The sequence below is a fragment of the Lygodium microphyllum genome, chromosome 12 (assembly GCF_053477565.2).
Source record: "Lygodium microphyllum isolate KBCC chromosome 12, Lygodium_microphyllum_v1.1.10, whole genome shotgun sequence".
NCBI lineage: Eukaryota > Viridiplantae > Streptophyta > Polypodiopsida > Schizaeales > Lygodiaceae > Lygodium > Lygodium microphyllum.
Window position 1 is genome coordinate 89,335,625 of NC_141146.1, and position 13,344 is coordinate 89,348,968.

General features: G+C 40.1%; 1 protein-coding gene across 1 annotated transcript; it reads left to right on the forward strand.

Moving 5' to 3' along the window:
* The first annotated feature begins 1,451 nt into the window (after nt 1-1,451).
* On the forward strand, nt 1,452-6,061 carry FBP (Inositol monophosphatase family protein). The gene is made up of 12 exons (XM_087689704.1): nt 1,452-1,857; nt 2,422-2,469; nt 2,567-2,641; nt 3,253-3,314; nt 3,544-3,610; nt 3,706-3,819; nt 4,368-4,454; nt 4,566-4,636; nt 4,717-4,782; nt 5,089-5,175; nt 5,316-5,391; nt 5,683-6,061. Exons 1-12 carry the CDS (start codon nt 1,699-1,701, stop codon nt 5,791-5,793), a joined length of 1,023 nt encoding a protein of 340 aa, XP_087545830.1. The 5' UTR covers nt 1,452-1,698; the 3' UTR covers nt 5,794-6,061.
* The last annotated feature ends 7,283 nt before the right edge of the window (nt 6,062-13,344 follow it).

Sequence of the window (13,344 nt, forward strand, 5' to 3'; positions counted from 1 at the left end):
TTTCTTGGATTTCTAGAGTGCAAAAATGCAATGCCTTGTCTACTACCAAGACCGAGTGTATTGCAATCCACTAAGGCTTTGCAAGGAGGCCCTAGATTAGGCCATCTGGTTTACAGACCTTGGTATCACTTCTATGACTCTTAACTTGCATTGGATTCTATGAGTGCCATCTAGTTGGCACATAATCTAATCTTTCATGCGACATCTAAGCACATTGAGGTGCATTATCACTTCATCAAGGAGGTGATTAAGAACAAGCAAATATAGCTTGTCAAGATCTCTACAAATGAGAATCTTGCTAGTTTGCTCACTAAAAGTCTCTTAGTGAAACAATATGCCTTCCCTTAGGAAGATGATTGGCATAGGATGAGATGAAGTCTTTCCTCATCCAGTTATACTCATATATACATTTTGTATTTTTCTTCCCCTCACTCTCAACACATTTGCCTTTAAGTGGGAAGTTGTTGAGAATTAAAGGCCGCATAAGCCTAGTCGCTTACATTTATATTGTACTTATTAGTGTGTAGATGTACAATTCAAGTGGTAGCTACCCGTCATTGTCATGCTTATTTTTTATTCTTTACTACGGAATGATAGAGGAAAGGCAGGTCACACATTGTGACTATTGGAGTTCCCACATATCGGTCTTGCTCTCTTGAGTTCAAATCTCCATAGGCACTACTCACTTGCTTGTGCTTGTGCTTCTTTCTCACTCTCACTCTTGCTCACCCTTTCAAAATGTTTCATTAGACATACTTTAACAAGAAAAATATATTATGGGATGTTATGGGAAATATGTCACATATCCCACGTAGGCTTAATGAAGAGGCCAAAGTCAAACATCTTATGATCTGGCCATAATGTGCATGTAAGCTTGCTTTAGTAGTATATGCTTTAGGGTGCATGCATGCAATCATAAAACCACAGATACACACACGTATACTCTCTCTCTCTCTCTCTTAATCACACACACATGCAAAGAAGTTCTATTAACAAAGAGTAAGAAAGCAAGAAGAAAATTTGATCTCCTCTCTCTCTCTCCACAACTAGAACTAAGAATGTAAGAAAGAAAACATGGAGTCCTTTCTTCTCTTTCTCGCACACACACAAAACTATGTCTCTCTTTTTCGGTCAAGCTATTTTCACAAAATGCAAGAAAACAAGAAGAAAATGAAGCTTGAGGTTTCTAGCTTTTGTAACGCATACCACCCATTTTGATGGTCTCGGATGATCATTCTATGTTGGCATAGAACAAGAAACTCATGTATTTTGGAAGGAATATGAAGGCGCCTTCAGACACGCGAGAACTGCTCCTAACAAGAAGTCAGATAAGGCACTCACGCCCGTCACTCCTTTTGAAAAATCTTACATATTATATTATTTTATATTATATATATAATCGAAATGGCGGATAAAGTGCCTGTGAATCCTATAAATGGTGCCCGGAAGGTTCGCCAGGAATATTTCAAAAAGAATGAAGAGAAAGGGAAAAGTTATGGTATAGTTTTTCTGGTTTGGATCAGCATCGCATTCCCGATCATCATCATCATCATCATCATCATCATCTTCTTCCAGAGCCTGCATTTGAATTCAAGCGTCAATCATTATCGCGTCTATACTGTGGCTTCTCTAGGTCTGATATAGAGAAAGAAAGAGAGAGAGAGAGGGTTTCTCTGCGTGCTCGCTCTCTCTCCTGCCATGGATCACGCAGCTGACGCGCAGCGCACCGACCTTATGACCATCACGCGCTTCGTCCTCAACGAGCAGAGTAAGTTTCCGGAAGCTCGCGGTGACCTCACCATCCTCCTCAATCACATTGTCCTCGGTTGCAAGTTCGTTTGCTCCTCCGTCAGCAAGGTACATGATTTCTACCGCCATGTCTGGATTTGTCCCTTCTCTTTTGCGTTTGAAACTAATCGCATCGCAGCTTCAATTTAGAGTTACCGTTTCAAGCCTCAATTTTCTCAATTTGAAGGCCTTAATCTTTACCCGTTTGAACGCTCAATCGTACCCGTTCGAAGCTTGAATGTTATCCGCTTGAATCCTTACTTTTACCCCTTTGAAGCCTTAATCTTATCCTAATCGATCCCGTTCACGTTGAGTGCAATCCATTGCCGTAACATGTTTGAATCCTTGATTTTACCTGTTTGAAGCCTTAATCTTATCCGAATTGATCTTTTAAATGCTTTAGTGCAATCCATTGCCGTGACGCACCAAAATTTAGCTGTCATTGATCTGAACGATCGCCTTCATGTTTGAATTCAACCTATTGCCGCAAGGTACTACATTAAGCTGTCATTGATCCGAATGACAATCCCATCTTTGACTGCAGTTTATTCTATTTTAAGCTGTCATTTTGACTCGAAGTACATGGTTTGTGATAACCGTCTGTATTCACAAGCGGTCGCAATGTGTGAACAGGCAGGACTTGCCAAGCTAATCGGATTAGCAGGAGAGACCAATGTGCAGGCATGTATATCTGTATTCTGACCTTTCTAAGTTCAGAATTGTTCATAGCAATCTTATTTCAGATTTGTTTTGTGCTTGTCCACCCATTTTCTTGCAGGGCGAGGAGCAGAAGAAGCTTGACGTACTTTCTAATGATGTGTTTATAAAGGCCCTTGTTAGTAGTGGCCGCACGGTAAAATTCTTCCCTCACACTGTATTCTGTGCACTTCCAAGCAATAGAGTGCACCCTCACAGACGATTGTACATCCATAGCTGAGTCTGCTACATAGACACATTTATACAACCATACATAGCTAACATTTTACATCCATACTGACTTTAGTGCATATGTATTTTCATACCTATTCACACATATCTACACACAGATATCAGTCATAAAACATCTGCAAACACATGCCTACACATTGTTAGTCGTCATATGTTCTTATAGACTCATCATAGAGACATATGGATGGGTGCTTCACACACGCATGTGCGTGCGCACATGCACAGGCATGCAAAGAGAGAGTGCATTCATACATACTGATGCATAGTTACACATGGACATCCAGTCATCAAACATCTGCAAATACATGCTTATTGATGCTTCACACACCATGCACAATGCACGCATGCATATGCACTCAAACACACCCACCCATCCACCCACACCTTCACCGTCACTTAAAAAAGAAAAAAAGAAAATGTGCACACATGTACAGAAGGAAGCATGCACAGAGGGAGGAAGGGAGCTTAAGCTTTAGACATTCAGTTTTCTCAGGCAATGTGTTTTTCTTTTTGCAGAATGTCCTTGTGTCGGAAGAGCTCGATGAAGCAGTTTTTGTAGATGAGTCGTTACGTGGAAGGTATAAAGTTTTCTTATCAGACTGATATATGTAGAATGTTTGAGAGTCTAGATTTTGAACACATTTACACTATGGCAGCTTTCATAGAAGAATCACTTCGCGGAACGGATAGTGTTTTCTTGTACTATGGCTGATATGTAGGATAAAGAGAGCCACATATATATGCACCATTGATATTCTGAGTTTTTTAATAGCCTTAGTGACTTGATGTTAATTGTATTGCGTGTAGGTATTGTGTTGTCTTTGATCCACTGGATGGTTCCTCTAACATAGACTGTGGAGTTTCTATTGGCACAGTGAGTACTCACGTTTTACTTTGATCGCTTTGAGTGCTGCCCAGGCTTATTACACACTTATTAGGCGCTTGGCTTGTTGAATTCCTATGATGCAGATTTTTGGAATTTATATGCTAAAAGAAGGTAGTGCTGGAACCTTGAATGATGTTCTTCAACCTGGGAAGAACATGATTGCTGCAGGCTATTGCATGTATGGAAGTTCGTGCACGGTATGCAAAATAAACTGCACAGTAAATATTAGTGCAAAAATAGGTCGAGGTGTTTGAAGATCTCTCTGTGTCATGTTGACATATAGTTCTAATTTTTAAGTTTCAAACCAGATTGCTACTATATATTCTGTTGTATCATTTGCTTTCTTTATATTACCTTCGACTTTCATGAGTTGATGTCATTGTGAAAATTGTTTGTTATTATGGCATCTGTGCAGAAACAATGAGAGATGCTAGCTAGGCATAGTCTATGGGACAGCATAAACACCATTGTAGACATTGTCAAAGTTTTGTTTTTCAAAGGAACACCTGCCAATACTTTTTGAGTGCCTCAGCTTTGAAGATGTCAACAACAATTAACTTGGATCTATGATCCTAAAATAAGAAGAAAAGAATAATGCCAAACAAGACTTTGATGTAACTAATGCTATTCCCACACCAAGCTTCTTCCTTCTGTTTGGCACCTGCATATAGTCCCGTGGTTTGAAGGTTTTACATAGGATATATATCAGTGTACTATGTTCTGAATGTGGCTACTGCACCTGCAGCTTGTTTTGAGTACCGGTTCTGGGGTGAATGGGTTTACACTGGATCCATCTTTGGGGGAGTTTATTTTGACACATCCAAGTATCAAGGTATTAGAAATGCATGAAGCTGCAGTTCTTTTTTTTGGGACAAATATAAAGAAATCTTTTCTTAAGTCACAATTATGTTACTGAGGTTGAATCCAAGGGCATCTTTTTCAGATTCCCAATAAGGGAAAAATTTATTCGGTCAATGAAGGGAATGCTAAAAACTGGGACGAGCCAACAAAGAAGTATGTGCACCTGTATTGACTCTTGACTGTGATAATTTTGAATTTGTTTCATTTGTTAATAATTGTACCATCATGGACAGATACGTAGAGAAATGCAAATTTCCAAAGGATGGATCATCTCCAAAATCCCTCAGATATATTGGAAGGTATGAGCATGGGACTGCTTGGTGATGAACTACTCTGAACAAGTAAATGGTTTTAGGTGGCTGTGCCCTGATGGTGTCATTTTTTAATGTTGTTTTTAATTTGTCTGATGGTGCTTTTCGGGAAAGGAGCTCATGTTAAAATGTGTCTAATTTTGTGAAAATGTAACTTTTGTAAGAGTTTTTTTTTTGTAATGAAGCATCTCAACAGGTATCAGGGTGCAATTTTTTGGCAAGCAATATATTTAAGTTGCTTTTGTTTTCTTGTTTGCATATCAAACTGACTTCTTGAATTCTGGTTGTGTGCAGCATGGTTGCCGATGTTCACAGAACTCTTCTGTATGGTGGTATATTTTTGTACCCGGCAGATAAGAAGAGCCCAAGTGGAAAATTGCGGTAAGTTCAGGTTATGCACTTCAAAGTTACAGTCAGGACTGGAAATTCAAAAGTTTCTTGAAAGCTAGTTGCTTCGTAGAGTAGGATTGTCTACTAGTGTTCATATCAGTGTGGACTGATAGTACCTCTTCTTATGGCAGTGTTCTCTATGAAGTGTTTCCAATGTCCTTTCTAGTGGAACAAGCTGGAGGTCAAGCCTTCACAGGCAAGGGGCAGGTATGTTTCCCATCCTGTTCAATACACATCTCTTCAACAAAGCTTTTGCTATGTAATTCTGTGCTGAGCCTGGTTTCTAACATGTTCAGTGGGCTTCTGCCCTATTTGGATGATCTTAAAAAACTCTGGTGCATGCCCATGTGCACTTGTATGTAGAAGAGATACATTGTGGCTCTATTGCTCAGTTTTGGCACCCTCGTTTTTGAAAATTATAGCTTAACTTCAATGGTCCATGAGATACATTGATATGATATTTGATTGACTTTTTATATACTGTTTATATTTTGGCAGGCCCTTGACATTGTCCCATCAAAGATCCATCAACGTTCTCCCATCTTTCTTGGGAGCTACGATGATGTGGAAGAAATCAAGGCATTGTATGCCGATGCTCAAGTGGCATAGAGCTGCTCCATTGTGACAGGCAAGACACCACCTTGGAAGTCCTTCATGCCGTTCCTTTGCACGTTGTAAATTATTTTGCACAGGAATAAAGCTTCGAGCCTATAAATCACAAAAAATGGCGCATGCTGTCACTAATGCTGGCTGTAATTTGGCAGGCTGAGAAAGCAGCTCTGTCTTCTTTGTGCAGTGTATTTACCGCAAGGATCAATAGCTCTTGTTTTTTGTTGCTCTGTAATCTTTTGATTTTGTCAAATTTATGTTCTGGATGTTTTGGGCATTTGAATTTGTGGCTTACATTTTGTAGAATGCCATCCCTAAGGCATTTATCTATTGCTAAAATGATGATTCTTGAAACTCCTTTTTGTCAGAGCGACAAGTTACAACTCATCTTGATACTAATTCTCGATCTCTCATTGGTCAACAAGGTGTATTCCCATCAGGATATCTGCGACAGATCTTGACTGGCTAGCTCAAGTGGTAGTGGGATCATGGATGGTGTGACAAACCCAAGGTCACAAGAGTATCATTTTCATGGGAGGAACGAGGCACCTATGTACAATGTAAAAGAAGAGACTATCTCTTCACTTGGCCGGTCACCAAGATGGATGTTGTATTGGGACCACATGTTGAGCCCAAGATGGACATTGTGATGGATCACTTGTTGAGTTAGTAGTGTAAGGGTCTAGGAGCATTACAAGTCTAAATGTAGGCCTCCACATTCAATTGATGCTTTTCTTTTTGACATTGTGAAGAAAGTGATATTGCTATCAAATAAGTACATATGATGCACCTTAGAGGTGCCTCGGGCAAAATCAGAGCCTAGTGGCCACTGGCCAAAACCCAAGTTGCACTGCAGTCCTCTTTAGAAGTTTGTATCCAACTTTAAAGATACGAGTCAGCCACAATTCTCCTCCTTGGCCATTGCTACCTTATTCTTGTTCCTCCAAATAGCCCTTAGGCACAAGGCTCTGAGGACATTCTAGAGCTTCAGAGATTCTTCATCAAGCTTGCCCTTATCACCAAAAAGTGATGTCTTCATTCTGATGTTGGGATTGAGACCTGCCTTTTGTATCCATGTTCTCATCCTCCTTCACGATGCCATAGGGCATGAGGTATATATTCCCTAGCTTTATAGCACATAGGGCACCATGGGGACACTTTCAGCAAACTTAGTCAACCTATCCTTGATGCTTAGTTTCTTAAAGTTGATTCTCCAAAGCATTGTATTGAGTTTATTGGACGGGGTGCTAGTCCACATCTTGTGCATTTGCGACCTCCAGGCCTTCTAGTGGACCTCTGGGAAGGTAGCCTTCTAGGCTTCATGTAGCTCGGTGAATTTTGTCACTCCTTTTGGCTTTAAAGTTGCATGTTTTTTTTTTTCTGCATGGAGGGGATGCCTTTGGTCGTGTGGAGGACTCTCCCAATGGGAGCCTTAATGGGAGTAATGGCAATCCTCTTTCCTGTTTGATAGGAGCTGGTCAAGACCACCGAGCTTAGCTTGGCTAAGAATGAATCTTCCCTTGATCTCATCCTCATTTGTGAACTCCACCTTAGCAGCCAGCCTAATGTCTTCCCATCTCTCATTAATGTTGATGGCCGTTGAGGCATTTGAAAACAAGGCATTGATCATTTTGCAAAAGATTGAACCAAAGCCCATCCACTCAAGGGTAGCCAGGGTGAAACACATCTCACATGGTCGTATGCCTTGTCCATATCCATGTTGATCAGCACAAATTGCCCATTGTCACTCGCCCAGGCATGATCCATTAACACAATGAGGCTTAGGATAGCATCATGAATATACCGGTTGTGGAGGAAGTTGTATTAATCACGATCTTGTATTCTAGGGAGCAGGAATTCAACTCTGAGAGCAAGTGCCTTTGCTACAATCTTATAAGACGTGTAGAGCATCATGAAGGGCTACCACTGATTAATAGTGATTTTGTCATGTGACTCGGGGATCAATTTGATTATCCCGTGGTTGATGGCTATTAGGAGGGTACAAGTTCTTTTAAACTAGTTACCATAATCATAGATATCTTGCTTGGAAGCCTGTTATATGTGTCAATAGAGTTCGACCCAGAGGCCATTTGGGCTCTAGACATTTACCCACCATCTTTTTGACTACAAACTCCAGCTCATCCATTGAAAATGGGTGGGCTATGAGTGAGGCGGTGGCCGCATCGACTTTGTTCATGTATGGGGATAAGAGACTCACCAAGTCTTCACCATAGCTATCCAAGTAGCATGGGGGGGTTCTTGTTATAGTCAATTAGGTGAGAAGCGAAGTCCTGAACAATTGAAAAATCATTAATAGGCTTTTTTTTTGGGGGGGGGGGGGGAGAGAGAGAGAGAGAAGGATCGAACATTGACAACAGGAGGACAGACACGTAGTGGATCTTAAATAGGCATTAAGCGCCATTAAGGCATTAACTACCCATGCTAAGGGGCTGCCACGTTGCAAGTCTCCCCCATGCAACCTTCTTGCTCCAAGAGGCATCATGATAGGTTGGAACAGGATGGTGCACTAGCCAAGGTGGGTAAAAACAGACAAGCGATGGAGGTTGATTTTCGAGCAGCTCTCATCAAGGACTCGATGGATATGGAAGCGATTGAGACGGAGGTTAGATGCAAGATCTGACAGGCAGAAGGAATATATCCAGGATCATCAGAAAGGCATGCGAGCACCTGTCGCCTTCTTCCTCCAACGAATCAACATAGGTCTGTTGATTTCCGTTTTGCTGGCCTTTTCTTTTTCTTCATGGGGCACGTTATGTCCGAAGATGAGTTTGAATGCTAGTTCGTGTCAACGTACTCTTCTAGAGCCACCCTCCAACAGTTTTGCTTCGTGGGCAAGGGCTTCTTCTTTGCCCATGTGGGATCCAAGGAAGAGTGAGATTGGATACTAGGCTCCATAGTCGGATATCTAGGGAACTTCAAAGCCCTTATCTCCATGTTTCTCTCCAGCGAATACTCTGGCACATGAGTGCCCCATTTGGGTCTTCTTTCCGGGCCTTCCTGATGACTGGTTTGACAGCGAGATCCATGTCCTGGCGAAAGCTTTCGGCCGGGTCCTTTTATCTATCGGCCCCCTCACATCGTACATGGATTCATGCGACCTGAGAAGTGCACATGCATCCTTTGGGACCGCCGCAAGGGAATCCCCAAGTTCCTGGAGCTTTTTGACCCACATGGGATTGAAAGTCAATTTCTCATTTTTCCCTGATGCTTGCTACCTTTGTCACAAGACCGGCTATTACGCAAAGAATTGCCCCTAGAAGGCTGTGGATTCAGATCAAGGCGATAAGCAATCTCATGCAGTTAAGCAGGAGAAAAACTAATTAGCTCCTTAGCACAAGTAGAGTTTTGTAGGTGGCAGCGCTCCTAATCGAGTATCCAATTGAGGTTTCAATCCATGGTAGAAATTGGCCACTTACTAAGTGGTGTCCATAGATAGGGTATACTTTTAAAGCATTATGAACTGAGAGAAATAGGCCTCTAGCCAATTGGTGCAAGATGAATAACTCATTTATTTTCATGGTGTAATGCATTGCTTTCTTTAGCTGCTCCCAAGTGTTAGTTGGCTCAGATGTCCCATGATCCTTGCACCACCACTACCACCATAGTTGAGATTCACCTATTAGCTTAAGCTTGACTATCATGGCTTGATTTGTGGGGACTAGTTTCAACATCAATCATTTAGGTTGTTTATTTTAGGATATCTTCAGCCTTTTCTCTCTTGAGTTGACAAGTCAAAAAATTAAGTAAACACATACATACATTTTGCTAACTTGTTCATATTGTTTCACTCTAATACAATGTGTAATGTGCTTATCAAATGCTCCCTTGATGGTAGAATTTTGGTAGCCCATCGAAAGACAACCTAGGCAATGCCATTTGAAAATCCATTGGAGTATCATAGACGTTGCTACCTAGGATTGATTAAAGCATTAACCCAATCCCACAAGGATCAGCTTGAAAATAAGGTTCCTAAACAATACTAAGATCACCTAACAACTTATCTAGCATCACTCACGAGCAACTACTTGTGCAAATCAACTTGAACCAAAGCACGTCTCTATCGTAGAGTTGGTTCGAAGAGAGAGAAACAAGAGGGAGCTAATGTGTCTACCCTTCTACCCATAAGACAAAAGTCTCACCTTTGCCCCCTAAATTGACAAGAGGTGATTCTAAAATTAACTTTCCTAGGATGGTCAACCTTTTGGCCCTTTCTTCTTGCACTGATTCTATTGTTCTAAGGGAAAACTCTTGGCTTATTGAGACCACACAATCTATAGACAGATTCCTCAAGGATATTCCCTCCCTCTTTCCTTTTTGTGATGGGATTTCTTAATTGCCTAATTACCTAGCATATTTAATTTGACATATGCAAGCATGTTTCTTAATTAACGTGTTAGGCACAAGGTTTATTAATGTAATTCGGGTACAACACAAGGATAATGTCACTTGGATACTATGTTCGAGTCCCATGGACACAATCCACCAATTTTCCCTTAGCTAACATTGGGGCCTTCCATAAATAACTTCTTGAGCTTGCAAAGTTTTTACTCTATCCCAATTTGCTATCAAGTGCACAATAGGAATTAGAACCAAATGCCCTATTAGTTCCCATGCACCTCAAGAGTAGAATTGACCACTATAGAGAGACCTCTCGTCTCACTGGCGCCAGCCCTAGCATCCAGGATGGAACTTGATTTTGGTGAGAGACTTGGGGTTTTGTTAACTCACCCCCTCACCAAACTTCCAAGATTCAATCAAAAGCAAGGCAAACAACCTAGCTTCCACTAGAAAGCATTTCATTTTCAAAACCAACAACATAGCATCTTAACACTTCTAAACAAGCCTTTGATGCATTTCCAATTTAGGATAATAGCATCATAGATTCTCTCTTAATGAGAGCATAACATTTAATTATATATTTAACTATCTATCATAATTACAATGCATGTATAGCGGAGGACTACCTCCTTTCCTTTTCCATCTTAGGGATTACCCATTCCTACAATCGGAAGGCTGTAAGTTCTTTTACATATGATCAAGGAGACTTATTAACTAAACTCTAGCCTTCGTTCTAATAAGCCCGATCCCTTATCATGATCCTTTGAAAAAGCATATTGTTTAAGCGCAAGTAATCATTTAGAGCCAATTGTTGGTGACTTTTCTATCCATAGGTCACTCTTTTTGCAATGTGTTTTCCTAGAAGACATAAACAATTCCACGTAATACAAGGTTCTGATTCTGATGCATATGAAAAGCTAGTGTAGCAATGGGGGATTAGTCGCCTCTAATTCAGTCGTCCTCTTCCTCCTCCTTTACTTCTCTCTTTCTCAGGATCTACCTACCTTCCCCCTTATCTCTTCGGCTTCATCCATCGGTGCTGGCTGTGAGTTGGCACATTGCAGAGGGTAAGTTTGATGGCAGGGTGAGGATCAATTCGCGATGACGGCCATCGCTTTGTTGATGCATGGCGGCGGCTTTTGCGCGTTGATGGGTCTCGGCTGTTTTGAGGCCATAATAACTCTTTTAAGGTTTTACTTGTGATGTGTTTCTTTCCTTTTAGCCTTTCAAAATTTCCGCCTCTCCTGCACGAGCTAGAATATTGCATTTCCACACCATTTGCACTTGCATACATAGAATATTCTTAGGGGTCCACCTATCCATACACATGCACATGCTCTCTCTCTCTCTCTCTCTCTATATATATATATATATATATATAGATGTAGGTATGTGTATGCACCCCTAAGCCAAAATAAGGTCTTGTCATCTAAAACATCTGCAAAAGTTAGCCTTTGGGCTAAAATTCCCTCCTAGTTTTTCCTTTACAAGTCTACGCCTTAAAGTTGGTGCTTCATGTAAGTGTGTGATATGGGTATGTGTTTGATAACTTGGCAATATTAATAGGATAACATGAGATGTGTAAGTGATTTATTCGAAGTAACACCTTTCATGCAGCCAATGGTAGTGTGGCAATAATAATAGAACAACACAAAATGTATAAGAGATGCTTGTTCAAAGTAATGGCTTTCATGCAACCACATAGCAATGTGGCAATAATAAAAGAAAAACACAAAATATATAAGAGATTCAAAGTAACACCTTTCATGCAATTGCATAGTAGTCTAACAATCATGATGCTTCCTTTCAAAACCAAGAACAAATTGAGTAGCTAATCCTAAAAGAGACCAACTTGAATAATAAAAGGCATCTATTGGCAACAAAGCTGTAAATTTGGGCTTGAAGATTATATGAGTATTTTCTTCTCCCAATTTAATTGCTACTTGTGTGTCAAGTGATAATGTTGACCCTATACAATGCACCAAAGGGCTCCCCAAAGCAAATGAAGTAAGAATAATTTTCATAAAACTTGTTGATTCCTTCTTAGAATATTTAGAATCACACAATAACAAAGAAGAAAAGGGAACATCGTTCAATTTGTTGACACATCAATTGTTCAAATTGAATTTCATTTCCAATCTTGAAAACAAAAATGATGTATGTCAGGAATGAGAGTTTCTTATAATGTGTTATGTTAACTAAATTAGAGATAAAGTAGTTAAAAATGACTAAGTGGCACTTGCCAAGTTGGAGAAACTAACTTTGTCGATCTCCCTTCTCTATGTGGTGGTGATTATTGTAGTTCAAATCTCAAATGGTCAAGTCTAGACTCTAGTCATGTAGTCTAGCAAATTATAATATTCCATGCAATATTTTGCATGCAATAATAGGTAATCCCACAAGTATACACCAATAGCTTTAGCTCTCATTGAGCTTCTTAAAAACCAATTTATGTGCATGATCTCTTTAGCTCTAACTTTCTTAAAGATAGTTATAATGTCATCTCTAAGAGTATAATCATAATTCAAGGGATCACAATGTCTCTCTTGCCAAAAACTAGGTTGCTCCTAGAGTGCCAAATGTACCTAATAAACATTATTGTCATGAGGTTGATAACTGTTATGGTTTCCTCATCATGTTTATCCTGGTCACCAAAGAGGGCTACTGTAAGAGTAAGAGAGACAAAGATGTTCACCTCCTCTAACTACCTTGTAAGAGTAAGAGAGACAAAGATGTTCACCTCCTCTAACTACCTTTTAATGCATTCCCAAATTAGCTACACTTCAGCAAAATTCTAAAAAGGCATTGTGCTATTTCTTCCTTCTATATAGCTTTTGTGCTGGCAATGCTTGATTGTTTGATTAATAGAGTCACAACAGGAACTAAGAAGGCATGAACATTAGTATTGCAACTTGTTACTTGACACTAAACATAGTGGATTGAGAAGGCATGATCATCATGTTGGGGTTTAAAGGCTACCTATGCTTATCCACCTATATTTATATTGTGCTTACTACATACACACATGCACATTGTAGGTAGTAATCACCTATCCCTAGCACTTTATTCTTTATTATTTACTATGACAATGGAATAAGGGAAGGTAGATCACATATTGTGACTATAGGAGTTCCCACATACGGTTTTACTTTCTCTTCTTGCTTCAACGTCCATAGCTCTTGCTTCTTTTTT

Coding starts and splice junctions, on each gene's coding strand:
- FBP (XM_087689704.1), top strand. CDS start 1,699: ATGGATCACGCAGCTGACGCGCAGCGCACCGACCTTATGACCATCACG. Junction 4,783..5,088: donor TCCCTCAGATATATTGGAAG/GTATGAGCATGG, acceptor GGTTGTGTGCAG/CATGGTTGCCGATGTTCACA. Junction 5,392..5,682: donor CCTTCACAGGCAAGGGGCAG/GTATGTTTCCCA, acceptor ATATTTTGGCAG/GCCCTTGACATTGTCCCATC.